At 41.4% G+C, this 26,964-nt stretch overlaps 1 protein-coding gene across 1 annotated transcript; it reads right to left on the minus strand.

Annotated features, from left to right (window-relative positions):
* Positions 1-424: 424 nt before the first annotated feature.
* Positions 425-4,475, minus strand: nkx3-1.L (NK3 homeobox 1 L homeolog). Its single transcript, NM_001086738.1, is given in 2 exon segments — positions 425-2,386; positions 4,052-4,475. Coding segments are annotated over 2 exon segments (642 nt in total). The 5' UTR covers positions 4,287-4,475; the 3' UTR covers positions 425-1,979.
* Positions 4,476-26,964: the final 22,489 nt, after the last annotated feature.

A 26,964-nucleotide genomic window follows, 5' to 3' on the forward strand; every position in this document is an offset into this window, starting at 1 on the left:
CGATGCACTGAATCCTCCACGAAAGATTCGGCCGAATACTGACACGAATCCAAATCCTAATTTCCATATGCAAATTAGGGGTGGGAAGGGTAAAACATTTCTTACTTCCTTGTTTTATGGCAAAAAGTCACACGATTTCCCTTCCCTCATTTGCATATGTAAATTAGGATTCTGATTCGGCCGGCAGAAGGATTCGCCTGAATCCGAATCCCGAACTGAATCCTGGATTTGGCGCATCCCTAATAATAAGGCAGGCCATGCTTAGTAGATGAGAAGCCCCAGCACCCACACTTCAGTAAAATAGATAATGCCAGTTAGCTGTTTTGCAATGTCCCAACCTTTATAATTGTAGGTTCGGAGTGTTTCCTATGTGGAGAGACTAAAGGAGTTAATTATTATTAATAATAATAATAATACAGCTTCATTTTTTTTATTATATACAATCTTTATTTGCAAATAGTGTCAGCATGACAGTCAGTTTTTGACTAGCAGACATTTAATTCCCCGCTGATTGGCACATAACACAATGTTGTACATAAACGCTTTTATCCTCAATATTCTCTGAGATAGAGGTTGGTGTCAACTCTGTTATCATTCTGGTAAAAAGAGAAGAGAAAAGTGAAGAACAAAATGCATGAGTGAGAAGGGCTAAAGGGTAAGCTAAAGAACACATGAAGCATTAAAAAATATTAAAATAATCAGTACTCTGGGATAGAAGGGGGAAATAAGGCGGAAGAGAGATTTTGGAGAGTGACAGCTGAGACATTAATGAACTACATCTCCCAGTATCCATGACAGACACTGAGAGCTGTAGATCAACAATAGCTGAAGCCACAGGTGAAGTAGAGGGCCTTTATCTTCCCATTCCCAAAGCTGCTTTCGGTGAAAGAGTGAAATACTGCTTATTTTATCTGTGACCAAACAATATAGCCCATATAGGATGAACTGACCAAATCATAGCTATAGCTTATAAGGCCCATGACATGCAAGGCACATTCCCGCATTCTCCACCATCATTATTTGGTTGAAGTGCCCTATTAATTATTTGAATAGTGTCCAATGGGTTACCTTCAATTATAGGACAGCCACATTCAGCCACATCTCTGCTGGTTAAAATCCCTGCATGTGCCATGGACCGGCTGGGTTTATTTGATTATTGCTTCCCTGCAAGCTTCATTCCTTTATAAGTGACCCCCACTTAAAGGGTAGATCTTGTCTGCTTGCTATAGAAATACGGCATCAAGAACAATGGATCTCAGCAGGCGCAGAGAATTCTAAGTGCAAAGGTTACAGCAAAGATCTAGCAGGCTGGAGGCACAGGGATGAAGCCTGGCCTGGGAATACCCAACTAATGACTGAATACAGTCCGACCCTCCCTTTCAGAAAGAGATTAAGATGATCACACTAAATTGGTCTGCAGCCCTTAATCCATAGATCCCCAATGTCAGAGCTCACAGAACAGGTTTGAGGATCTACTTATATGATCAAAGCTTGATAAGATTGTCCTTGTCATTGATACCCATGTGCCAATCTTTGGATTTTCAGGTCATGTAGACAATGTGATGGGGCCTTGACATCTACCTTTACTTAAATCCCACCATGTTATTATGACCCTCTTGCAGCAATGACTCTCAATCCCAGCAGGGACCTTAAAGCTTTGGCTTCCACAATCCCCTCCATGTATAAAGCTGCGAGGGAATGCTGGGAGTTATTATTTAACAAGAGAGGTGTAGGAACTAAAGATTTGTGATCTTCTACTAAAAAGCAAAAGGGGTTTTCAAGTCAATGTCTTATTGCAGCCAATCGTAAGTGGCTTTACCATTGTCCTTTAGTGCAAGGTATAAATATTAAATAGCCATTCGCCCTGCTACAAGTCCCTGACTACCACCCAACAACTGAGATTTTAAGGTATCAAAATTAGTTATAAAATATAAAAAATATATTATAATTTATAAAGTCCCAGTAGCCTAAGCATGAGGTCACCAGAGAGGCGCAGGCCACCCTGCCAGGTAATACATGTAGGGGTAGCAGTGATAGTTCTGGTAAAAGCTGAGGAGTGATGTTCTGCTGATGTCTGTGTCTCTGCACCGTACAGGGTGAGCAGAAGACTTCTCCACGTCTTCCATATCAGTGGCCAACTGCTTCCTCTTGGTCTTGTACCTCCTGTTCTGGAACCAGATCTTTACTTGGGTCTCTGTCAGCTTCAGGCTCTTGGCAAGCTGGGCTCGCTCAGGGGCGGACAGGTACTTCTGGCTGGAGAACTTTCTTTCCAGCTCTATGACCTGGGAGTGAGAGAAGGCAGCCCTGGATCGTTTCTGTTGCTGCTTTGTCAGTTTATGCTCCACATCGGATATTGGCTGAGCCGGGTCTTCCTCCAGATTTTCATCTGATGAGGGAAAGAGAAACAGAGTTAACAAAAGAAATATACTGTATACGATTTACTTTCCTAGAGCAAAATATAAGGACATTAGAAGGCACCATGAAGACAATTAGGCCAGTGCTTCTATACAGGCCATGGAACTCTGAGATGACTTCTAAATAGGGGTAATCTAGAATTTTTTTTCTATAATACACAAGCTTCAAAAATTCATGTTACTAAAGGTGGCCATACACAGGCAGATAATGCTGCCGATATTGGTCGTTTAAACCAATTTGACAGCTAATCTGCCCGTGTATGGAGGCTTCTGACGGGTCTTTCCGATCTATATCTGGACATAATATCGATCGGGAAGATTTGATTTTTCTCCCGACCGACCCGTCCGAGCCCATTGCACTCATCTTAATCCGATCGTTCGGCCATATTGCCGAACATTCTGATTTCCCCGATATAGCCCTGCCGTTAGTGGCATATCGGGGAAAAGATTCGCTCATTTGGCGATGTCGCCAAACGAGCGGATCTTATAGTGTATGGCCACCTTAAGTGACATCACTAAGCACTATATATGATGACATCATTAAGCACTATATTTTACAGAACAGTCCTGGCTTTAATGTATTATGCACATAGGACATTCAAATAAATTACAAAGGCAGAGACTTGTTGATATTCATGGCATAACAATAGAAAGAGCGGATCCAGTAATTGCAGGGGGCCAGGAGGACACAGAGGGGGTCCTGACCAATTTTCTCTATTAATATATATATATATATATATATATATATATATATATATATATATATAGATATATATATATATATATATATATATATATATCTATATCTATATATATATATATATGCCCAGGTGTCCATATTTATCTAGAAAAAATAATATTTAGTTCCATTTGGCTTATATGTATCACTAGGACTCATTACAAAAGCAGTGCATGGGTATGCAGAATCTGCCATTTGTCCCATAATAAATTGCTTTAAAGAAAGTTATTTTAATTAATTTAATACGAGATTAGAATAAGACATAAAACGTTGTAGTTCTACAACAGCTGGAAGTTAGATTTATATACAGATTTATTCTAATGGTAAATAATAATGAAAACCTAATGCAGCTCTCATTTTACTAGTATTTCCTGGGCTCCCAACAAGCAGTATTTTGCCCCATCACTTGGCTAGTTGCGGCAAAATCTACACATCCATTTGTTTCCACTCAGGGACTCAGCAGGCATGGTAAGGAATAACATTATAGCAATGACCCTTCTGCCCTTTTGCAGCTTCAGTTATCCTGTTAAAAACCAAAGTATTATGAGACCTATAGTATGAGTTTTACACAGTGCTAGTAACATATCCATTTGTTTGTTTGGATAGCAAAAAATGCCATCAAGTCCTCCAGCACACTGAGGCAGCAAGGTGAGCTAGCAATCTATAGAACTACAATATATTGGGACTAATATCACATTTTTTATACCTTAACTACTATGTAAGTATGTGCACAGCTACAGGACTCTTTCATATCTTATATCAGAAATGGACACTGCCCATAACTTTTAACCTGCAGAAACATCCCTGCAGACTAGGGGGCTGTGGCTGTTTTTGAACTACAAATCCCAGCATTCCCAGCTCATCTATGTGCAATGGAAAGAGGTAGGTTATTACTGACCTTCCATATGACTGTGGTGGATCTCTGCAGGTTTGGAAGATGATTGTAGTTTTTCTGGAGCACATTTTTCCTCCCTGTCCCTCAAGGCAGGATTCAGGTCTTGGTCTGTCTTTTGGGAAGCCGGTCTCTTCTCCTTGCTCCCAGGTCCTACGTGTGACAGGATGTCTTGGATGAGGAAGGATTTCAGTGGCTTGGCTGGATGGGACATGTCTTCTTCTGTTCGTCGCTGGGACATCCTCGCTGGATATGAGAGGTGCCAACCCTAATTCTCCTGGATAAAGCAGGCAAGGGGGAGAAGCAACTTCTAAATGATGTTTTAGGCTTCTGAAATAAAAATGTTCAATGACTTTTCAGGAGGAGGGTGGTTGAGCTGTATGCTGCTGGCTACCCTAACTTTGCCCACCAACTCTCCCTGCCATCTGCTTTGTCATCTCTCTACTAGCCTCTCCATCTCCAGTTCATATAGCTCTCCAGCATTAAGCCAGCCTTCTGCTGATTGGCCAGCCTTACACCCCTGCCTTCCTACAGGCTGCCCCACACAGGTACAGCAGCTTATGTTACACCCGGGGGGGGGAGGAATCACCAAATCCTTATCTCCCCCCCTCCCCTGCTGGGACAGCTACTGTGCAAGACACTGCTACTTTGTGCTCCATAAATCACATTTATTGCATAAATCTGTGTGTCCAACGTTTCGGCCCACCTTATGCAATAAATGTAACTTGATTCACTTAACATTGGAGTGCGGCTCTATGTGCATATGTACCATTTGACCCAGCACCCACAGTGAGTTAAAGAATAAGGATCAGAGTGCAGCTGCCTAGAATTGATTTTATATATATATATATATATATATATATATATATATATATATATATATATATATATATATATATATATATATATACTGTATATATATATATATGTGTTTAATATAACATTTACAGCTTGGAAACCATTCACATGAGCTATATTTATATATATATATATATATATATTCACATGTGCTATGTATATATATATATATATATATATATATATATATATATATATATATATATATATATATAATGGTACCAGAAGGGCAATTGCAGCTACTCAGTGATTGGAAGAGTAAGAGCATTTAACTAACGCAGTAATTGCCATCATTAGCAGCATAATGAGCTTTAGGAGTCCTCAGGCACTGGCACATTAGTGGCTATCCTCTCACTTGTCTTCGCATATCCATGTACTATTTGTTTACAGGGTAAACATTTCCTGCTTCATGTAAATCTGCTATGGGTGTAATTTGGATGGATAAAGCCGAGCCCAATGTTCTTTTATTGTATGTACAGAGAGGAACCAATGAGGATTCCAGACAGTCTCAAAGTTAATTGGGGATTGGCAGGTATCACTCTAGCTGCTGCTTAACTACATTTCCCAGAAACTCCTGTCAACAACAAATGATATGCAGAGGTCCCCACATTGTCGTCCCAAATACTTATGACCCCCTTGACAAACAGTTTGACAACTATATATTCTAGTATATTATTGCATTCATCTTTTATGCTGAACACCCTAGTGCAGTTGGAACCCGTGCAGCAAGAGGCGTAACTATAGAGGAAGTTACACTCGAGGTTTCCTACTGCTTGAGCCAATTGAGCTGTTCTAGACTACAACTCCCAGCAATCCCTGTTAGCTAATGATTGGTGAGCATGCTGGGAGCTATAGTTCACTATGTAGAAAAGCAGACCTTGTGTCTGCTGGTAGGGGGTACAGAAGACATAGGGGGGTGGGAGAGTGACTGTGAAATGGCTTTTGTATATGTTTATGAAATTGTTTCATTATCAACGTATAGGGGGGACCTAAAATGATTTCGCTGGGGGGGGAAACATTAATTTCTACATATGCCACAACAGCTGGAGAAGCACAGGCTGCAGATCAGGTGCACATGGTTTAGTGCCTATAACATGTATTCAGAATGCTTTTCTAGTTACAGCTATCATTAGTCATTGGCGACAATAGTTAATTATATAGTGCGGGTAATTACAGCACCCGGTGCCTGCGCAGCCAAACGATTGGGCACAGACAGCCCGTCACTGGTCAGACTTGCTTCCTGGGCATAATCCTTCTTTTACTTGTCTTTGCCTTTCAGTCTCAGCCACTCGGGCTGCTTCCTTTTCACAAGCAGAAACTCTTTCCACTCCAGGGGTTTCTGGATTAGAGCTGAATAATTATATATACATAGGTATATGCTTCTCTCTCTGCTATAAACAGAAACAATGCAGTCAGACTTGGATTCTGTCTGGACAGAGCTAATATCTCTCCCATAGGGAAGCGAGGCCAATTCTGCGTTCTTCATTCGCAGATCTTTTATAGGAGTTTTGGCACAGAAGGAAGCTTTATTGCTGCCAGGATAGCAGAGATCAGAGCTCCAGGTCTGGGGCTGCCACATTGTGCCCATGTTAATTGTAGATGGTGCACCAAATAATTCAGTTCAGGTGTCACACACCTAAGTATATCTGTCTGGTTTCCCAAGAAGTTCTTCCAGAATCAGAGACCAGAACCAGAACTCAGGGCCCAGTGCACCCCTAACAAGCGGTGAACACACACATTTCTAGTGAGTAGCTTGTTGAATGCACCGTGGCATAACTATAGTGCAAGCTGTCCCCCACGGTCAGGGGCCCCCTGTCCCTCAGTCGGGGTCTACTTTCTCCCCTCAGTCGGGGTCTACTTTCTCTATATTTACACCACTGGTTACTTTCCATTGATATTGGTGGACATACACAGTCCAATTCATTTGTTTGGTCAGGTTGGGAAAACCAACCACATACCAGGCCAAATCAGACTAATCCAATTGTTGGCTCAAGGGCCGTGCATGGACAAATAAGTTGCCAACTTGGCCTGAATGGGCCAAATCAGCAGCTAAAATCTTCCCATGTATGACCACCTTACTTGATTCAGATAATTGTGATGAACCAATTGTGATGAACCAAGGTACTGTCTACAAAATTCAAGGGCTGAGGTCTACCTGGATCTTTCTTATTTTTCTGCAGCTCCTGGAAGAGCTGGAGAGTAGTTCAAGTTCATGAAAAGTTGGAGATGCCCTGGTTGGCCACCTCTGATCAATAGCATATTTCTCTCTCTCTCTCTCTCTCCCCCCCTCTCTCTCTCTCTCTCTCTCTCTCTCTCTTTCCCTATTCCTATATTACACTTGCTCAAACTTGCTCATTCTTTGTATTTCCCTCTCTGTGTGTCTCTCTATTGCTGAGCCTAATGGCGGATAGAGTAAAAACAACCAAAATCTCAGGGGAGGGTGGCATTAAATGGGTGGTTTACCTTTAAGTTAACTTTTAGTATGTTATAGAATGGCCACTAAATAACTTTTCAATTGATCTTCATTTTTTTATATAGTTTTAATGATTTTCCTTCTTCTTCTGACTCTTTCCAGCTTTCAAATGGGGGTCACCAACCCCTTCTAAAAAAAACAATACTCTGTAAGGCTACAAATGTATTGTTATTGCTACTTTTTATTACTAATCTTTCTATTCAGACCTCTCCTATTCATATTCCAGTCTCTTATTCAAATCAGTGCATGGTTGCTAGGGTAATTAGCAACCAATTTGTTGGAACTGCAAACTGGAGAGCTGCTAAATAAAAAACTAAATAACTCAAACCCCACAAATAATAAAAACATGAAAATCAATTGAAAATTGTCGCAGAATATGACTCTCTGCATCATACTAAAAGTTAATGTAAAGGTGGGCAACCCCTTTCATAACTGAGGTTTCCACCTCAGTGCTGTCTGAACAGCCCCCTTTGCACTCACACCTTGTATCAGAACAGGATGGGACTAACTCACTTTAAACAGGAAGGATACTGGCATCTAAAATTGCAAATACTCTGACCTTTTGCAAGATGGAATCGGTTGCCCTACGAATTAAGATTTTCCAGGCTAAATAAAGAAGCCATCCCATGCCATTCATTAATGTCTCTCCAAAGTTATGTACATTTACCTGTAATAGAGCTCTGGTTGCAAAGAGCAGAAGGAGTCCTGTTGTTCTACTAACAGGGCTTAGTGCAATCAAGATATACATCTATTATAAAGGAGCCCCCCTCCTAATATAATATCCAATCAACAACATTTAAACTCAATCCTAAATCTTGCCATATCAGAGCATAGGAGGGTGCTAAATGCTTTACTAAAGCCAACATAAGCTTTAGCCAATGCTCCACCCTGATCTATCACATTAGTTAAACAATTTTTAAAAAGTCACTAGATTAGTGTGATATGATCTTCTAAAACCGTGCTGCCTTGGATCCTGTAAGCCATTTGACTTAAAGTGCTCAACCATGATTTATTTATTTGGTTTCCCAACTGCTGCAGTATGGTGCACAGGTTCCCAGCTGCCGTATTCTGCTCTGATACAGTACAGGTTCTGTCTAGTGCTGTTTCATTTGCTTTTTATCTCTAACGCCCTCAGCTGTAACTATTATGGTAGAACCAATTCACCTATAGGCTATAGGGCAGAGAGGAAATTAAACTTGGGCCAATAGCAATCACTGTTTAGATGAGTTCTTTAATAAGATGTGCAGTTTTGATTTTGGGCACCCATCTCTAAAAAACAGAGGAGAACTGGAGCATTCCTAAAGAAGAATAACCAAACCAATTCAATGAATGGAAGATCTAATTTAGCATGTCCAACTGGAGGGAATCCTGCGGCCATATTGAGCCCTCCAAAAGATTATGCCCATAATTATGCATTACCATTACCATATTGTATGACGTTATTTTCTATAATAATCTAGTGTGAAATAACATATACACTATATATCACCCATCATGGTATATCTTGGACAGCACTGACCTAATTTAGAATAGGCTTAAATTTTAGGTTTTTTTTTACCCAGAATGAAGCCACCTTAGAGAGGGCAACAGGAAAGTGAATGGAAAAGCAGATGAGGAACAGGGGGAGAGACATAGAGAGGGGAGATTAAAGCATTAAAAGGAAAACGGTAGATGAATTAAGAGAAATGGAAAGAAATGAGGGAGAGGAGAACAGAAGTAAAAGGAACACATCTAATCCAGGATTAGGTAGAAGAGAGAATTGGAGAGAAAAGGACATCATAACAATTAGGAAAAAATAAAAATATTTTGACAGAACTTATATCTGAAACCCACAGTGGGTCCCTGGTGCACTTGAAATTTGCTGAAGGGATTGGACAATAGTAAGTACAAATGGTCCAATGAGGGCCCCATGCACTAGCAATTAGGCTGCTAATAAAATGGGGATTGGACAATCATTCTGAATGGTTTCAACTCAGTATCAGACTGACTTATCAGATTAAGCAAAGTACCTAAAACTATTTCCACTTTAGGCCTGTACATTGCACCGGCTCTGTATGGTCCCACCCTGTGAATGAATAGATCAGCCCAATTTGACTTTGGTGGGCAAACATCCACTTGTTTGACCACCTGGATGAATTTATATTTATGACTAGTTTATGTTAAGTCTGTTGGCCACCAGCTTTGCTGGTTTCTACTCAATAAAATCACTTCCGTCCATGAAAAGCAAAGTTTCCTCCTTGGGTCCTTAGTCTGACGAGCAACAAGCATTATCCTGTACAGTAGCACTTACTAATGACATCGCTGGGCTAACCCATCTGTATCTCATTAAAGGATATTGTCCATATCTTACATTGCATTCCTATGCTGGAATAGGGGGATCACTGTTTGTACTTGAGACCCTTCCCTCCCTATTCTTTCCAGACCTGTATAGGACACGCATTAATGCTATCCAGCATTTCCACCACTGTTTATCACCCCACTGAGGCCAAATTGTTACTGATTTATGAGGCAATTGACACCATACTGTATTTAGTGAGCCTGCCCCATGTCATGGCCTCTGATCTTCACTCTCCTGGTTCCTGGGGGATAATTACAACAATCCAGGCTCATCCTTACCCTAAAACTGAGGAGCAGCCAGGCTGGGTGGCCTCCTAAGGATTTCGACACCAGTCTGCTCAACAGCTTAAAGTCACCTTGGCCTGCAACACATATTTCTCTGTTTGTTTGGGATGTCGGTCATCCAGAGAGGGGAGGGCAGCTCCACCCCCTCAGGCCCGGACTGGCAATCTGTGGGTTCTGGCAAATGCCAGAGAGGCTGCTGTATGGTTCCATAGAAAGTTACCATAAAGTGGGCTGGTAGGGGGCTGTTTGGGCTGGTAGGGGACTGTTTGGGCCTCTGTGTACTTAAAATGGCAGGGCCTATTTTGACTCCCAGTCCAGGCCTGCACCCACTGGAATAATAGGCAGAAGTTTGACTATTTTCACTAAAATCCAAATTTATCTCCTATTTTATTTTAAAAAAAACCACAACCAAACTCCCATGCCAGGTTTTAGCTTAATTATTTTTTTAAAAAAAAACATAATTTAATCAGATAGCGGAAAAACTCGATAAAATCGAGTGAAAACCAATATCTCTCAAATTTTTCAGGCTTTTTTCCCAAATTGCTTACATTTTTCAAGTTTTTGCCCAAAAAAGATGGAATTTTGGACTAAACCCAGTGCAAACCACGAAAAACTTCAAATTAAGACAGGTGCCTCTAATATTGACTTATACAGGACCTCGACGGGTCTGAGATGGTGAATGTTCGGATTAGGGCTTTCTGCAGCATCGTGGTATATAATAAATCTCGAAAAAATTCAAGTTTTTTTCCTCTCACAATTTGAGTTTTCTTGTGAAAAAAGATATTAACATTTGTATTTAATAAAAAACTCCCTTATTGTAGGGTGGGCTATTGACTTTTAATGCAAATTAACGTTCCTTTCATTGGACTTTCAGGCAGAATGAGGTCTATAGTGGAGCATATCTGAATACCAGAATTAGAAATGTTTTGGGTGAATGAATTTAAATGGTAGTTTACCTTTAACTTAACTTTTAGGATACTTTTAGGATAATGTAGAAAGTGATATTCTGAGATAATTTGCAGTTGGATTTCATTTTTTTCTTTTTTTTAATTATTTAGCTTTTTATTCAGCAGCTCTTCAGTTTGCAATTTAGGCAGTCTGGTTGCTAGGGTCCAGATGACCTTAGCAAAGCAATCATGTATTGATTTTAATAGATTGGAATATGAATAGAAGAGGAACTGAATAGAAAGATGAGTAATAAAGTATCAACAACAATACCTTTGTAGCCTTACAGAGCATTTGTTTTTTAGATGGGGTCAGTGACCCCCATTTGAAAGCTGGAAAGAGTCAGAAGAAGGATAAAAATTATTAAAAACCCATGAATAATGTAGACTGATTGAAAAGTTGCTTAGAAGGGTCCATTCTATAACATAATAACAGTTAACTTAAAGGTGAACCACCCTTTTAATGTCCTGTTCCAAAATTTGTGCTCACCACTTCCTGCTGTTATAGAATTATTATTCCCATCATCCTCATTTAGTCAAGTTATGCTGAACCAAGACCATCATAGGGGCCATGTTAACCAACTGCAGCTTTTAGGGCAGAGACAGACGGTCAGATTCGGGGAAATTAGTCGCCCGGCAACAAATCACCTCTTCTTCGGGGCAACTAATCTCCCTGAACTGCCTCCCTGCTGGCTAGAATGTAAATCGATGGCGGAATGGCAAACGGAGCACTTCGTTTCCGAAGTCGCCCAAAGATGCCTCATGAGGAAACTTCGGGCGACTTTGGAAAACGAATCGCTCCAATTGCCATCCAGCCGGTGATTTACATTCTAGCCAGGGTGAAGGCAAAGAAAGGCAGTTCGAGGAGATTAGTCGCCCGAAGAGGAGATTTGTCGCCAGGCGAGTAATCTCCCCGAATCTGACCGTGTGTCTCTGCCCTTAGGGTTGTACTGACCAGACAAAGGCTCTCAAGAAGATGTTGGGAGTTGTAAAAAAAGCAAAATTCCAAAAGCAGCTTAGAATTCAAAGGTTGGATGCTACTGATTTAGGGAACTCTTGTTCCAATGGTGTCCCCCACCTTCCTAAGTTGCAGTGGGCCTCCGTTTTCTTTAAATCTGACCCCGATAACTTGATGGCAACTGAAATGTCACAGAAGTCAATTATATTAAAAACATAATGACTGCAAGTAGATTCTGATTGGCAAACAGACTCATTATTGCCCAACAACATTGGCAGATGTTAGACCAGTAATGCCCCATTGGCTAATATTCTGTGCATGTGTGTGGCTCATGTGATTATTTGCTTGACCCTGGGAGAATGGGGCCGTCATACAGTGTCAGGCAATCAGTGTGTCCCCTGGTGAGTCCATTTATTAACTAATCATTCCCTGAGGTGACAGTTTCCCTCACTGGCAAGGACATCAGGCAATGCAGCCTCATAAGTCTGGCCACACTTGGCCTGTATTGCCTGCTATTTTTATATTAACATTCAGATATGGAGCTCAGAAAGATTTATATTAACATTCAGACATGAATGAGTCCTTTAGTAATTTCTGTAAGACCTTGGTGGCTTAGCGTGGGTCTATATGAGCCTGATACTTGGCACTGAGAGATTCCCTGGAAGACTGTAGCACTCTTGCAAATATTGGGGCTGTCTTTTTTCAGCCAGATGCAGGTTAAACAATGAACCTTTGATTGGTTGCCATGGGTTACTGCCCAGGTGCAAATTTGCCCAGCGTTTATAAATGAGCCCCAATAGCAAAGTAATTCCACTCACTATGAGAGCCAATCCCTGGTTGCTTTCCCACTCACTGAGAGCCAAGGTCACTCACAGCGACAGTCCCATTCAGTGTGAAGAACGGTCACTAATTGGAGGTAGCTGTGAGCTCACTCACTGTGAGGCACTGTCAGCCATTGGGGCAGCCTTACTCACTGTCAGTCATAGAGGCAGCCCTTCTCACTGTCAGTCATTGGGGTGGCCCTACTCACTGTCAGTCATTGGGGTAGCCCTACTCACTGTCAGCCATTGGGGCAGCCTTACTCACTGTCAGTCATAGAGGCAGCCCTTCTCACTGTCAGTCATTGGGGTGGCCCTACTCACTGTCAGTCATTGGGGTGGCCCTACTCACTGTCAGTCATTGGGGCAGCCCTACTCACTGTCACTCATTGGGGCAGCCCTACTCACCGTCACTCATTGAGGCAGTCCTACTCACTTTCAGTCATTCGGGTGGCCCTACTCCCCTATTCACTGTCAGTCATTGGGGTGGCCCTACTCGCTGTCAGTCATTGGGGTAGCCTTTCTCCCTGTCAGTCATTGGAGCAGCCCTACTCACTGTCAGTCATTGGGCTGGCCCTACTCCCCTACTCACTGTAAGTCATTGGGACAGGACTACTCGCTGTCAGTCATTGGGGCAGCCCTACTTACTGTCAGTCATTGGGGTGGCCCTACTCCCCTACTCACTGTCAGTTATTGGGCCAGCCAGTTATTGGGGTAGCCAGTCATTATTTATTGGTCTGATGGGAGGGGCCTAACAACCATACACTGAACAAATTAGAGACTGGAATATGAATAGGAGAGGCCTGAATAGAAAGATGAATAATAAAACGTAGTCTCTGTAATACAAATGCCAATTCTGTGTGTGCAATTTTGTGGTGCTCTATCCGGGAACTCTGCTGCTCAGGAATATAAGAGACGATTATATAACAACAATCAGATGGACCTCACACGGCAAGATGTGCTGACTGCTTTTGCTTTATTGACATCTCTATAAATAAATAAACCAGAAGCAGTAAGCACATCATCTGATTGTTGTTATATAATCGTGTCATAAAAAGAAACAATACACTTGTAGCTTTACAAAGCATTTGTTTTATACATGAGGTCAGTGACCCCCACTCGAAAGCTGGAAATTGTCTGAAGAAATAGGCAAATAATTAAAAAAAACGATAAAAAATGAATGAAGACCAACTGAAAAGTTGTTTAGAATTGACCATTCTACAACATACTAAAAGTTTGGCACTGAATGCATGAAAAATGCAGCATGTTGCGTCTCAACCTGCGTTCGGCGACCTACATGCGCGCCTGTGTGAGTACAGCCCCATTGGAAAAAATCGAATGCGTCTATTCCTACGCTCCCCTGCGGCTGAATGCAGAAAACGGGAACGCAGGGGAGCACAGGTAAAAACGCTCGTCAGTAAGAGCCCTAATACTGGCCACATATTGAATCCACGTCGTGTATGGCCAATTAGTAACTAATTTGGATGCATGCTGCAGGCTGAACTGATATATGTGCAGCCATGCAGCATGCATCTAAATAAACTGCTAATTGGCCATACATGATGTGGATTCAATACATGGCCGCTATGAAAAGGATGAGGTGGCAACTCTAACTCAAACACGTGTGTGTAATGGCCCTTATCAGACTCAAGGTGACAGATTCCTGGAGCTGAAGCCCTTCCCTTTGGCCACAAACTGAGAGACTCACCCCCCGGCCCCTGACAAGGTGACATGAGTATGTTTTCCTTTTGCAGTTTGTTAACAAGGGTGGTAGAGGCATGAGCTGAGCTGTAATTAGGAGCTCACAGGTAGAGCCGCTGATGACTAGGACAGATATCCTATTTGCACTCAGTGAATGGACATAATTGGTTTTTAATGAGCGAGGTTTGACGAGCAATTACTGCAAGTCTCTTGTGGGTCTATCCGACTGCTGAAACTGAGAAACACATTTCCCTGCTAAGAGCATCAACTGTTGCCAAATATGCTAAGCCTCCTTACCCCCCCAACCCTTTCACTGCCAGAGTGGCCCTTTCTTATTAACCATAAGTTACAAACCCTGTTCTGTCGGCTCCTTATTCCACCACCAGGGAGGGGGTCCCATTACATTCATATGCTAATTCATAATCAATAGCTCAATAGCTAATCCACATACAGTCTGAACCAATACTGGAGCGCCCCAACGTTAAAGGCATAAAAGAGAGAGTTAGATAGAGAGATAGATAGATACAGACAGATAGATGAGATGGATGGATAGATAGATGATAGATAGATAGATAGATAGATAGATAGATAGATAGATAGATAGATAGATAGATAGATAGATAGATAGATAGATAGTAAGATAGATATAGATTCATAGATAGAAAGAAAGATAGTTAGATAATAGAGCATAGATTTATAATAAATAGAGATGATAGATAGATAGATAGATAGATAGATAGATAGATGATAGATAGATAGATAGATAGATAGATAGATAGATAGATAGATAGACCATAGATATATAATAGATATTGATGATAGACAGATGATACATAGATAGATAGACAGACAGATAGATAGATAGATGATAGATAGATAGATAGATAGATAGATAGATAGATAGATAGATATTCATAACCTGTAACTGAATAGAGGAAAGTTGAGTCTATTTTTAGACCATAAGAATTTTCCTCAGTGGGGAGTTGTTAAGCAGATAAGTTAAAGGTCACTGACCCCAATGTTTCTCTCTCCCTATGTGCCACTCCAAATGGGAACTACCCCCACCCCACCTTCCCAGTGATGAGATTACCAGCCACAGGCTTAGCACAATCAACCTGCCTGGGAGACATGTTGGCAGCAGCGCCACCCTGTGGCAAATGATGTAACTGTTTCAGGAAGAAATGTATATTTTCTTGAATATAACATTGGTGTAGAGCCAACAGGTCCCCCCATATCAGCTAAGACCAGTTGCTGCGAAAAGAAATCTGCCTTCTAAGCCCTGGGCTACAGCCCAAAAGTGGAGGTTTATAATCCACTACTGGCTAAAAGGATACAGCAAATATAGCTGATGGTTTTCTCTCTTTATGGTACTTAACCCCTGCTCTGCTGTATAGAGAAGTAATGGAAAACCAATAAGGCTTCCATCCACCATCCTGATTGAAGGATACCCTGTGCGTATATTAAACAGGACTGCCTGTGAAGGGTATCAGGGAGCTGCAATGAGGAATAATAAAACAAACAGAATAAACAGACTTGTAGGAATGCAGCAGTACTGATACCATTATTATTATTAACATGTATTTATATAGCGCCAACATATTGTGTAGCACTGTGCATAGACAGTAACACAGATGGATCATAAGAAAACGAGCTTCATCTGAGCTGCTATTAAGGTTATTCAGGTCTCAGAACCAGTCCCCTAATACAGCGCTGGCCAATTTGCTGCTCTTTAGATGTTATAAAACTACAGCTCTCAACAAACAACCATCAGCATGTGATGCTTGCATGTACCAACTACACACGGCCATGTGGTTCCCCTTTGATTTAACTTTTTAATGTGTGAATGGCTAATTCTAAGAAACTTTTTGATTGGCCTTCATTTTTTTCTTATAATTTTTAAATTATTTCCTACTTTTCAAATGGGCATCGCTGACCCATCTAAAAAAAAAAACAACTGCCCTAAGGCTACAAATGTATTGTTACTGCTACTTATTTATTACTCATCTTTTCTATTCAGACCTCTCCTATTCATATTATAGTTAAAATCAATGCATGGTTGCTAGGATCATTTGCACCCTAGCAACTGGATTGCTGAAATGGCAAACTGGAGAGCTGCTGGGAAAAAAAAAGCTAAATAACTCAAAATCCATAAACAATAGAAAAATTAAAACCAACTGCAAATTGTCTCAGAATATCACTCTCTACAAGTCTACATCATACTAAAAGTTCATTTAAAGACGAAAAACCCCTTTAAAAGGCATTTAAAGGCAAAAAAATAAAATCCAATTTTTACTTTCTTTAATGAAAAATAAACCTGTATCCAATAAACTTTAATTAAAAAATGTGTACCGTTTTTATAAGAAACCTGACTGTATGCAGTGAAATTCTCCCTTCATTTACTGCTGTGGATAGGAATTGTCAGACGGTCCCTAACTGCTGCGCAGGGAAACAATCATACTTATGAACAGCAGGGGGAGCAGCTTTGTTTATGACGATCCCTAAGCATCCCAGACCACACTGAGCATGTGCACAGTCTTAGTCTTGCAAAAATGTTTAACAAAGTTACAAGATGGTGACCCCCTGTAGCCAACTTTGAAAGCATAAATTATTTGTTTGATTAGGCTTGTGGTGCAGTAAGTTCATGTTTATATTTAGTATACAAAATACAGCATTTCTAGCCTTATTCTATTTTAGACTTTACATGCCCTTTAAGAACTGAGGATTCCACCAATTAGTAATTGCAAACTATTTCAGAATATCACCAAATTTAAAGGTGAACAACCCCTTTAACATATGCAATGAAATATTCCCAAAAAAGAATTTCTACAAGGCAGTGTTATCTTTATGCCAGAAGATAATGCGTATTTGCCCCAGTGCAGTAGCTCATATCAAACAGATATGAAAACTGCCGAAACACAGGCACTTATGCAGGTCTATGTGGTGCATTTTGTGGGTGCAAAGATTGTGGGTTATTCTGCAAAGTGCAGGGCAAATGTGCTGCAAAAATTATGGAAGTTTTCATTGTGGTTTTTGTACTGCCCTTCACTTTGTTAATAAGGCCTCAGATGCTGGGCAGGCAGGTAATATAGTATATGCTCCATGTATCTGATATGTATATGTCTAGGATTGTAGGATATTGTTGTTCTAAGCCAAAGTGCTAAATGTTACCTGTCCCTGCCCTTATTCTGATCCTGGGAAGGAACCAAACACAGAAAGTGACAAACTAAGGACCCTAAGTGAGTTTAGAATATAATCCTCCATTTAGATACCTTTAGATATATTATATTACAGGATCCTGCTCCACCCTCTAATCTCTCAATCCTTCTCCGTGCAGCACTTTAGCCTCTGCCTCTCACATCGGGACAGGTTTACACAACAGGGAGAAAATCTGCCGACACATTTTGCTTGTGAGTCTCCCCTATTGTAGACAGCAGAACAGGGAACCTTTGGGAAGTTGCCATAGAATTCAGTGCCATCAAGTAGGGACTTAAAGGGGACCTGTCACCCAAAAAAATTATTCCACATCCTATTTTATCATGTTAGTCAAGCAAAATGAACTTTAATAATACTGTATAAATTATCTGAATCTTGTTTCCTTCAGTCTGGGAATTCATAATTATAACAAGCAGGCAGGAGCCATTTTGTGGACACTGTTATTAAGACAAGCCTTGTATCATTTCAGAATCTTGTTTGTGCACCAGAATGAGGGACCTGATGTCCATCCCCATGTCCTGGCTCCACAAATAAACAGTAAAGAAGGAGAAGGGTGAATGTGGGGAGAGTAGTGACATTTAGGAAGTGCTGAATGGAAAGTGAAAGTAATTGTCTGCCCCGCCTCTATGCCTAGGCATAGAGGAGGGGCAGACAATATTTGATTGACAGCTGAGATTTTCAAATGAGTTTACAACAGCTATGAATGCTTTTATAAAAAAAGAATTTGGATTTCATGTTAAATTTGAAAAGGACATTGATTATACAAATTTGGGGTGACAGGTCCACTTTAAGGGCAATGTGGTGCAAAGTTTGCACTGGAGAAACAAAATGACCATTTCAGTGTAACAAAGTTGAAGGCAAAGGCCAAGGTGTAACTAGAAGTGACTGGGCACCACTAAAGCAATTTAGGGCTCCCTCAGGGGTCCATATACCTCCTGGAATGGCGGGCAGCAATAGCAAGATGGTCACTGTGGGGGTCAGACTGACACAAAAGAGGCAGGATTTTGGCAAATTGGGGTACAGTTTGGGTGGAGGGGGGGCTGGTGTACACAGGACCCTGAATAAATGATAAATCCCACCTACCAGAAGTATTTACATGTATGGTATTTCTTATGAAACTCTCCTTTATATACATATGCTCTTGGGAAAATCTCAATTTTACATCCCCTGACTTTACTTTGCCACTGTTTTTTTTATGGTCGCTCCAATATAAAATGCATTTTATAGGGTGCTTCACCTTTAAGGTTAACTTTTAGTTGCCCAATCTAAGCAACTTTCCATTTGGTCTCCGATTTTCATTTTTTATAGTTTCTGAATTATTTGCCTTCATCTTCTGACTCTTTCCAGCTTTCAAATGGGGGTTGCAGAACCCCCATCTAAAAATCATAAGCTCTGTAAGGCTACACATTTATTGTTATTGCTACTTTGTATGACTCATCTCTCTATTTAGTCCCTCTCCTATTCATATTCCAGTCTCTTATTCAAATCAATGCATGGTTGCTAGTGGAATTTGGATCCTAGTAAACAGATTGCTGAAATTACACACCGGATAATAATTATAATAAAAAATAATAAAAAAAAATTAAAAATTTGTCTCAGAATGTCACTCTCTACATCATACTAACAGTTATCTTAAAGGTGAACAATCCCTTTATTGGGTGCTTTTCCTGGATTTTTTTATTTATCCGAATACTTGTCCTCTGTGACTGTGTTATTTATAGTGTAAGTAAAAAGTTTAAAATACAAACCAGAAGCATTATTTTGCCCTTTTTCTGTCTGTATATAGTAAATTCCAGTCTTGCACATGCCCCCCATAATGTAACATTAATGCTGCCTTGCATAACCCTTGTCATGATCACAGTAAATATTGTGTTTCCAAGTAAAACTGACTCTTATAGAACTGGTTCTTATATCCTTTGAGTACTTAAAGAAAAAGTTGATTTAAACAATTTTCTGACTTTACATTTTCCTGGATTTGACACCATGTTTTTTCTGATCCCCTGAAAAACATACAATTCTCCTATACTGGGCATGGCTGTAATGATTTCTGCAGCCCCATATAAACTATATCTAAAGTTGCCTCCCAGCTTATATTTCACTGGCCCAAGACTTGACTCTCACCCCTCTTGTTATGCCCCTGTTCTGCCTAGTTACACCCTAATTAGTTATGGCTTCCATCCAATTCCATACAGACAAATACAAGTTCCTCTGCACTCAACCCATTATCAATATATTTAGGAGATAGTTGGATATAGGTGCAGTTATGGGAAAAGTAACAGTACCCAAATATGTTACCAGTACCAGTTAAAAAGTACCAGTGCAAGATATCCACAAGCACCTGTATCCTACAACCTATTTTATAAATATATATATATATACACCGAATACAGAATCATTAAAAATCATTAATTCCAGGACCAGCACCCCCAATATGAATCAGTGATTTTATTATGCACACGTTTTACAGAAGTCTGACATTTCATTAGGATCTTTATCAAGGATAATATGTGCGCATAATAAAATCACTGATTCACATATGGGGTGCTGGTCCTGGAATTACTGATTCCATATTTTGTATATACAAGAATTGACTGTGCAGCCTACTTTTTATTTTCATTGCGGGTAAATAGAGACATATATATATAGATATATTCTCACCTGCGCTGATACTGCAAACAACAAAGCATGGCCCTGGGTGTGCAGCAAGTAGATACAGTGTCACCTGCTGGTGGAGTGTGGTTTTGCAGAAAACAACTCATCAACTGGGGCACTTGGGTAGCAGATCAATAATCCTTCCATAATTACCCACCCAGAGACCCACAAAGACAATACACAGTATATTGTAGGTATGGGATTCATTATCTGGAAACTGTTATCCAGAAAGTTCAGAATTACAGCATGAGACTCCATTTTAATCAAATATTTCACATTTTAAAAAATGATTTCCTTTTTCTCTGTATTAATAAAACAGTACTTTGTACCTGATCCTAACAGATATAATTAATCCTTAATGGAGGCAAAACAATACTATTGGATTTATTTAATGTTTAAATTATGGAAAGACCCCTTATCTGGAAAATCCCAGGTCCCGAGCATTTTGGAGAATAGGTCCCATACCTGCATTTAGTAGAACTATCAGGATTAGTGATCGGCAAATTTGTCCCATTTAGCTTCGCGAAACAGCGGAAAAATTACCAAAACGCGTATTGTAACGCCCGTGTCAGTTCTGACTTTTTTGACGCACGTCCTAAACTTTTTTGCTGGCTAATTGTCGCAAATGTATTCGCCCATCACTAATCAGGATGTTTTAATTTGCTGCCCTCTACTGAATCTGGGCACTCAACACCCCCTAAAGCTGGCCATAGACGCAAAGATCTGATCGTATGAATCAACGTACGATCGGACTTTCCCGTCTCCGGACCCGCCACTAACCATTCAGATCAAAGTCTTACCAGTCAGATCAAATAAAGTAGTAAAAGAACAGATCAGCCAATGTACTACCTCTGACAGCAATCGTACGATACTTATGTCTGACAACACTAGTGACAGTCTCCCACTGAAAATCGTACGATCGGCAATACATGCAGAGATATTATCGGCAGGCGACAGAAATTTTCTAACCTGTCCGATCGACCAAACGACCGATCTCCGACGGACGAAAAATGTTGGGACTCTCCACACACGGTCCGAATATCGTACGAATCCTCGATTCGTACGATCAGATCTTTGCGTCTATGGCCAACTTTAGATACAAAGGGAAAATTATAGTCCCACAAAATGTCTTGTGATGCCTTCTTAACTGGCTCTGCAGCACCACCTGCTGGCTCTCTGTGTAATGCTCTCTATGTATAACAGCCTCATGTTACAATACTGCCAATGCATGATTTATTTGTAGTTATCTTTCTTATGGAAAGCAAGAACACAAGTAAAAAAAAACACATTATTTTGTAGACCCTTTCAAGCTGTATAAAACGTGCCCTTGCCAAGTTTTTCTCTGTGCAGTGAAATAGAGCACTGCTATCTGTTTATGGGCACCAGATAGTAATATAGTATTAATGCACACACACAATGTCTTAGCCAGGAGCCCTGGAGTTTTCAGTTGAGACAGGCAGCGCTTCTGTAGGGGTGGCAAATAGTTGCTTGCAGGATAAATGGGGCTGGTGCTCCTCCTCGCTATAAAATGGATCGGCTGGGATTCTATTCTAGTGAGTGCTTCCCTAGGGCTGTGCTGGGCCAAAGATTTAGCTTTTACTTATCCTTAATTGCTAATGTCATACATGCTTCTGCCAGGAAAGAAAATGCCAATATTGCCCGATACTAACCTAGTCTCTGTAGGAAGTGTTGGCAATAGAATTCAGCTGTCACTTAACTCATGGGATGGATTTTATTCTGAAAATGAACTTGATTGTTTTGGGCAGGAATCAGGTCTGTAGGAGCAGTGACAGAAAGGTAAGTAAAGCCAATGGAAGGAGGCAGAATCAGGCATTAGGCATTGGCGTTTCTCCATTAGCTAAATACCCCAATAAAGGCTCCAGCACCTGTGCCCTTAGCCTCAAAATATTCTTGGTGCAGGTAACCGCAGTCTCTGCAATTCTTCCCTTTGTTCTGACTTGAAAACCCATTTCTCCTCAGGTAAAAATGTAGTTATCAGTGGTCCGTATGAGTCAGCGCTAAACAGAAGCTTAGGGAATAAGATGTCGCAAGAAGACAATTCCCCTTAGCCTCAAAGCCCAACTTGCATTTTCTTATAAATAGGTTCAGTCTTTATCAGCAGACTCCCTGCACATCATTCCAGGACAGAGTGAAGGCCTCGGAAGCACAATGTGAGATAAGAAGAGAGATAAGTAGATGAGAGGCTTGTCTGGTTGGATCCTGGCATATACTGTATTTATGTCTAGCACCAGCCCACTGTGGAAGAGAAGGGTGCCCCACATTTGGATTTTTCTATATAGACACCTAAGCGCCCATCACCACCAGGGCAGCCATCGGGGGGGGACAGGGGGGAGAGTGTTAGGGGCCCCCGAGGGTAAAGGGGGCCCTGCCACGCCACACTTACTTGATAAGCCAGGCCCCCCATCTTTCTGAGAGCTGCTGACTTCGGGGAGGCATGGACGTTTAAGGGGCCCTGGCAACCAATTTAATTATAATGTGGGGGGGGGCCCTGGCAACCAATTTTTTATTCTCATGTGGTGTCCTAGCCACGAATATTTTATAATGGGGGGGCCCTAGCCACAAATGTTTTTTTATGGGGGGCCCTGACCACCAATATCTTTTTATTTTTTATTAACATGTGGGAACCCTAGCCACCAATATTTTCTTTGTTTTTTTTACTGTGCGGTGGGGGGCGGACCTGTAGGTGGGGCTTGAAGTGGCCGCAGCCCAGGGGGCCCAGGAAATTTTGTCGTATGGGGCCCTGCGATTTCTGATGGCGGTCCTGACAGGGCCGCCATCAGGGGGGGACAGGGGGGACAAGCGTACCGGGCCCGGGCATGAAGGGGGGCCCGGCAGCGCTGCATTTTTTTGAAGATCCGGGCCCCCCTTACGAGCGCCCGAGCCGTACGTCTTGCCTCTTCAGTGCCGAATGCGGAAGTGCCGAAAAGCCGAAGCCGATGCGACGAAAAGACCCGAAGTCACGGAAAAAGCCGAAGTCCCGAAGTCACGAAGCGCCGAAAAGACCCGAAGTCACGAAAACAGCCGAAGCCGAAGTCCTGAAGCAGCGCAAAGACCCGAAGTCACGAAAACAGCCGAAGCCGAAGTCCTGAAGCGGTGAAAAGACCCGAAGTCACGAAAGGAGGCGAAGTTGAAGTACTGAAGCCATGAGTTCAATTCTACTGAACACCAGTTTGTGTTTTTTTTTTTTAATCCCCTGGCCACCAATGTATTATTTTAATATTCTATAGGCCCCTGCCACCAAACTTTTGTTTTTGGGGCCCCAATTTTTTTTTTAACTCGTAAGGGGCCCCTTGCCACCATTGTTTTTTTTTGGGTTTTTTTTTTAAAAAAAAAATTAATTTTCTTTTTGGTGGCCCCAAATTTTTTTAACTTGTAAGGGGGCCCCTGCCACCAGTTTTTTTTTTAAATTTTTTTTGGGGCCCCAATTTGTTTTTAACTTGTAAGGGGGCCCCTGCCACCATTTTTTTTTTTTTTCAAAAAAATTTTTTTTCTCCAAATTTTTTTTTTGGGGCCCCAATTTGTTTTTAACTTATAAGGGGGCCCCTGCCGCCAATGTTTTTTTTTTTTTTCAAAAAAAAATTAATTTTTTTTCAAATTTTTTTTTGGGGCCCCAATTTGTTTTTAACTTATAAGGGGGCCCCTGCCGCCAATGTTTTTTTTTTTTTTTCAAAAAAAAATTAATTTTTTTTCAAATTTTTTTTGGGGCCCCAATTTTTTTTATAAGGGGGCCCTGACCATCAATAGCTTTTTACAACTTGTGTGGGGGGGGGTTACTTTTTTAGCGCTGATGTCTGTGTGGTCTTTTAACTGCGATGTGGGCGGGATATGGGGCGGAGCTTGGTCGTCAGTGTGGGCGGGGCCCAGGGGGCCCCAAAAATTTTGTTGTACGGGGCCCCGTGATTTCTAATGGCGGCCCTGCCCCCGGCCAAAGCAAACATAGCACACTCCAGCACTGGGCGTATAAGGATTGTGGGGCTGCCGGACACCAGACATCCTATGGGTATTGTCCCTAGGAGAGGCAATCCATCACAATATACAGTCACTTATTCACGCACTGCCCTGGGCCCTGTTAGGGGCATCTTCATTGTGTCTGAGATTAGTACAAGGGCTCAGGGAAGATGGATGAGCTTCCCAATGACCTGATTGCTCCCAAGATGGAATTCCTTGACCTCAAGGAGCCACATATTCAATGAATTCACTGTAGTCCTCTGGCTGGTTATCATGGCACCTCACTATAGAATCTACTTCAGTTGCTACAAATGACTCAAACACTGTGTCGGACTGGGACACCAAGGGCCCACCAAAAGACCTTAGATCAGGGGCCCACTATCAGTACTATTATAATTCCTTCCCTCACACAACCTCTATATTGCTAGTCTCTTTTCTTTACATACTATATTATTATTATTATTATTATCTATTATTCAATCTATTTAGTCTCTTTGTTCTCATAGAAATAGGGAATGGCCATGAAATAGGTCAAATGTTATGAAGCAGGAGGGCCCACTGACACCTGGGCCCACCGACAGTTTTCCTGGTATCCCTGTGGGCCAGTCCGACACTGCTCGAACCCCTGGAGTTCAGGTTTGGTTGCTGATAGCAATGCATATAAACTGAATATAAAGAATCATTCTGCATATATGGCAGATGGGAAGTTTGGGGAATGACACAGGCCTATTTACCTACTGTAGTGCCTCCTAGGGACCAAGTGGAACATTTAGTAAGATTGTAAGCTCACCGGGTCAGGGACTGATGAGGATGATATAATCTATGGCAGGGATCCCCAACCTTTTGAACCCATGAGCAACATTCAGAAGAAAATGGGGTGTGGGGAGCAACACTAGCATTAAAAATGTCCTTGAGGTGCCAAATAAGTGCTGTGATTGACTTTTTGGTAGCCCCTATGTGGACTGGCAGCTTACACGAGGCTCTGTTTGGCAGTACATCTGGTTTTTATACATCCAAAACTTGCTTCTGAGCCTGGAATTCAAAAATAAGCACCTGCTTTGAGGCCACTGAGAGCAACATCCAAGGGGTTGGAGAGCAACATGTTACTCATGAGCTACTGGTTGGGGATCACTGATCTATGGGTAAGGGATATTGTAATACAAAACATGGCATGCAGTGGCTGAAGGGTTAACTGAGGCTGATCCTTCAATGTCCAGTCCCAGGCCAACACCCTCTCCCCAACCTAAAAGATGGGATCAGCAAGTGAATGGATGAGATGGAGGGAGCCAGGCTGTCTGGGAGTTTGTTTACCTTTCTACCTGTGCTGGGTAAGAAGCTGCCAGTGGACAGGTAGGAAAGTGACCGGTCTGTCTTCTTTTGAAGGGTTTGTTGTGTCAGAGGCCAATGACTTCCTATCCCGGGACTTGTGAACATTAGGAGAGCTGTGATTAGTGAGATAAAGGGATAATTAGCTGCTCAGCTCAGCGTAACCTGCCAAAATACTGATACTGATGAGTGGCCAAGCGGCCGGCTCAGGAGATCAGAGCTAAAGGTTTGGCTGGAGAATAATGAGGGCAAAATACTGTCTATTAGCAGCCAGTTAAAAGCTTGTTGAGGAAAACACCTTTAATAGCTCCGTGTCCTTATGGGGGAGTGTGTTTTCTATACAAATAAATAAATAGTAGCACAGACATTCTTCAGGCCAACATCACAGCGGAGGAATGAGAACTCACTGGGGCATTACTGGATAATGTTGCCACTAGTGAACGGTAAAACGTTTTGCCACAAAAAAACACCCATAGACATAGATGTATTATTAGTATTATCTTGGAAAAAGTCACAACTAAAAAACAACCATTGATGTCAATGCATTCTTTTTCAAGAATTTCGCAAAAGTTTCGACAAAGCAAAACGGCACATCACTAATGGCCACCTCTTAAGGTGACACACACTCAGATTCGGGGGGATTAGTAGCCCGGCGACAAATCTCCTCTTCTCCGGCGCGACTAATCTTCCCGAACTGCCTTCCCCTGCCGTCCTGCAAGCTACAATGTAAATCGCCGGCGAGATGGCACTCGGAGTGCTTTGTCTTTCCGAAGTCGCACAAAGTTGTCTCACAAAGAACTTCGGGTGACTTCGGAAAACGAAGCGCCGGGCGACTAATCTCCCCGAAGCTGAGCGTGTGTCTCTGCCATAAAAAGGTCTCTACTTCACCTGAAGGAAAGCAGATAATATAAAAGCTGCAAGCTCAAATAAAAATGAGTATAGAGCTGTATGGCACGTGTATCTGTACCTAATGTCTATATTCGTCATGCAGAATCTGACCGCCAGCTCTTACAGGGATTGATTACCTTTCAGTTAACTTTTAGTATGATGTAGAGATTGATATTCGGAGACAATTTGCAGGTGGTTTACATTTTTATTATTTGTGGTTTTTGAGTTATTTAGCTTTTTATTCAGGAGCTCTCCAGTTTGCATTTTCAGCAATCTAGTTGCTATGGTCCAAATTAGCCAAGCAACCATGCAATTATTTGATAAGAGTCTGGAATATGAATAGAAGGGGGCCTCAATATAAAGATGAGTAATAAAAAGTTGCATTAACAATAAGGGGCATATTTATCAAGGGTCGAATTTCAGCTTAATGTGAGGTTTTTTTTTCGATTGTACTCGAAATTCGAATTATTTATTAAAAAAATCCAATATCTAAAACT

This window comes from Xenopus laevis, chromosome 3L (assembly GCF_017654675.1).
Source record: "Xenopus laevis strain J_2021 chromosome 3L, Xenopus_laevis_v10.1, whole genome shotgun sequence".
NCBI lineage: Eukaryota > Metazoa > Chordata > Amphibia > Anura > Pipidae > Xenopus > Xenopus laevis.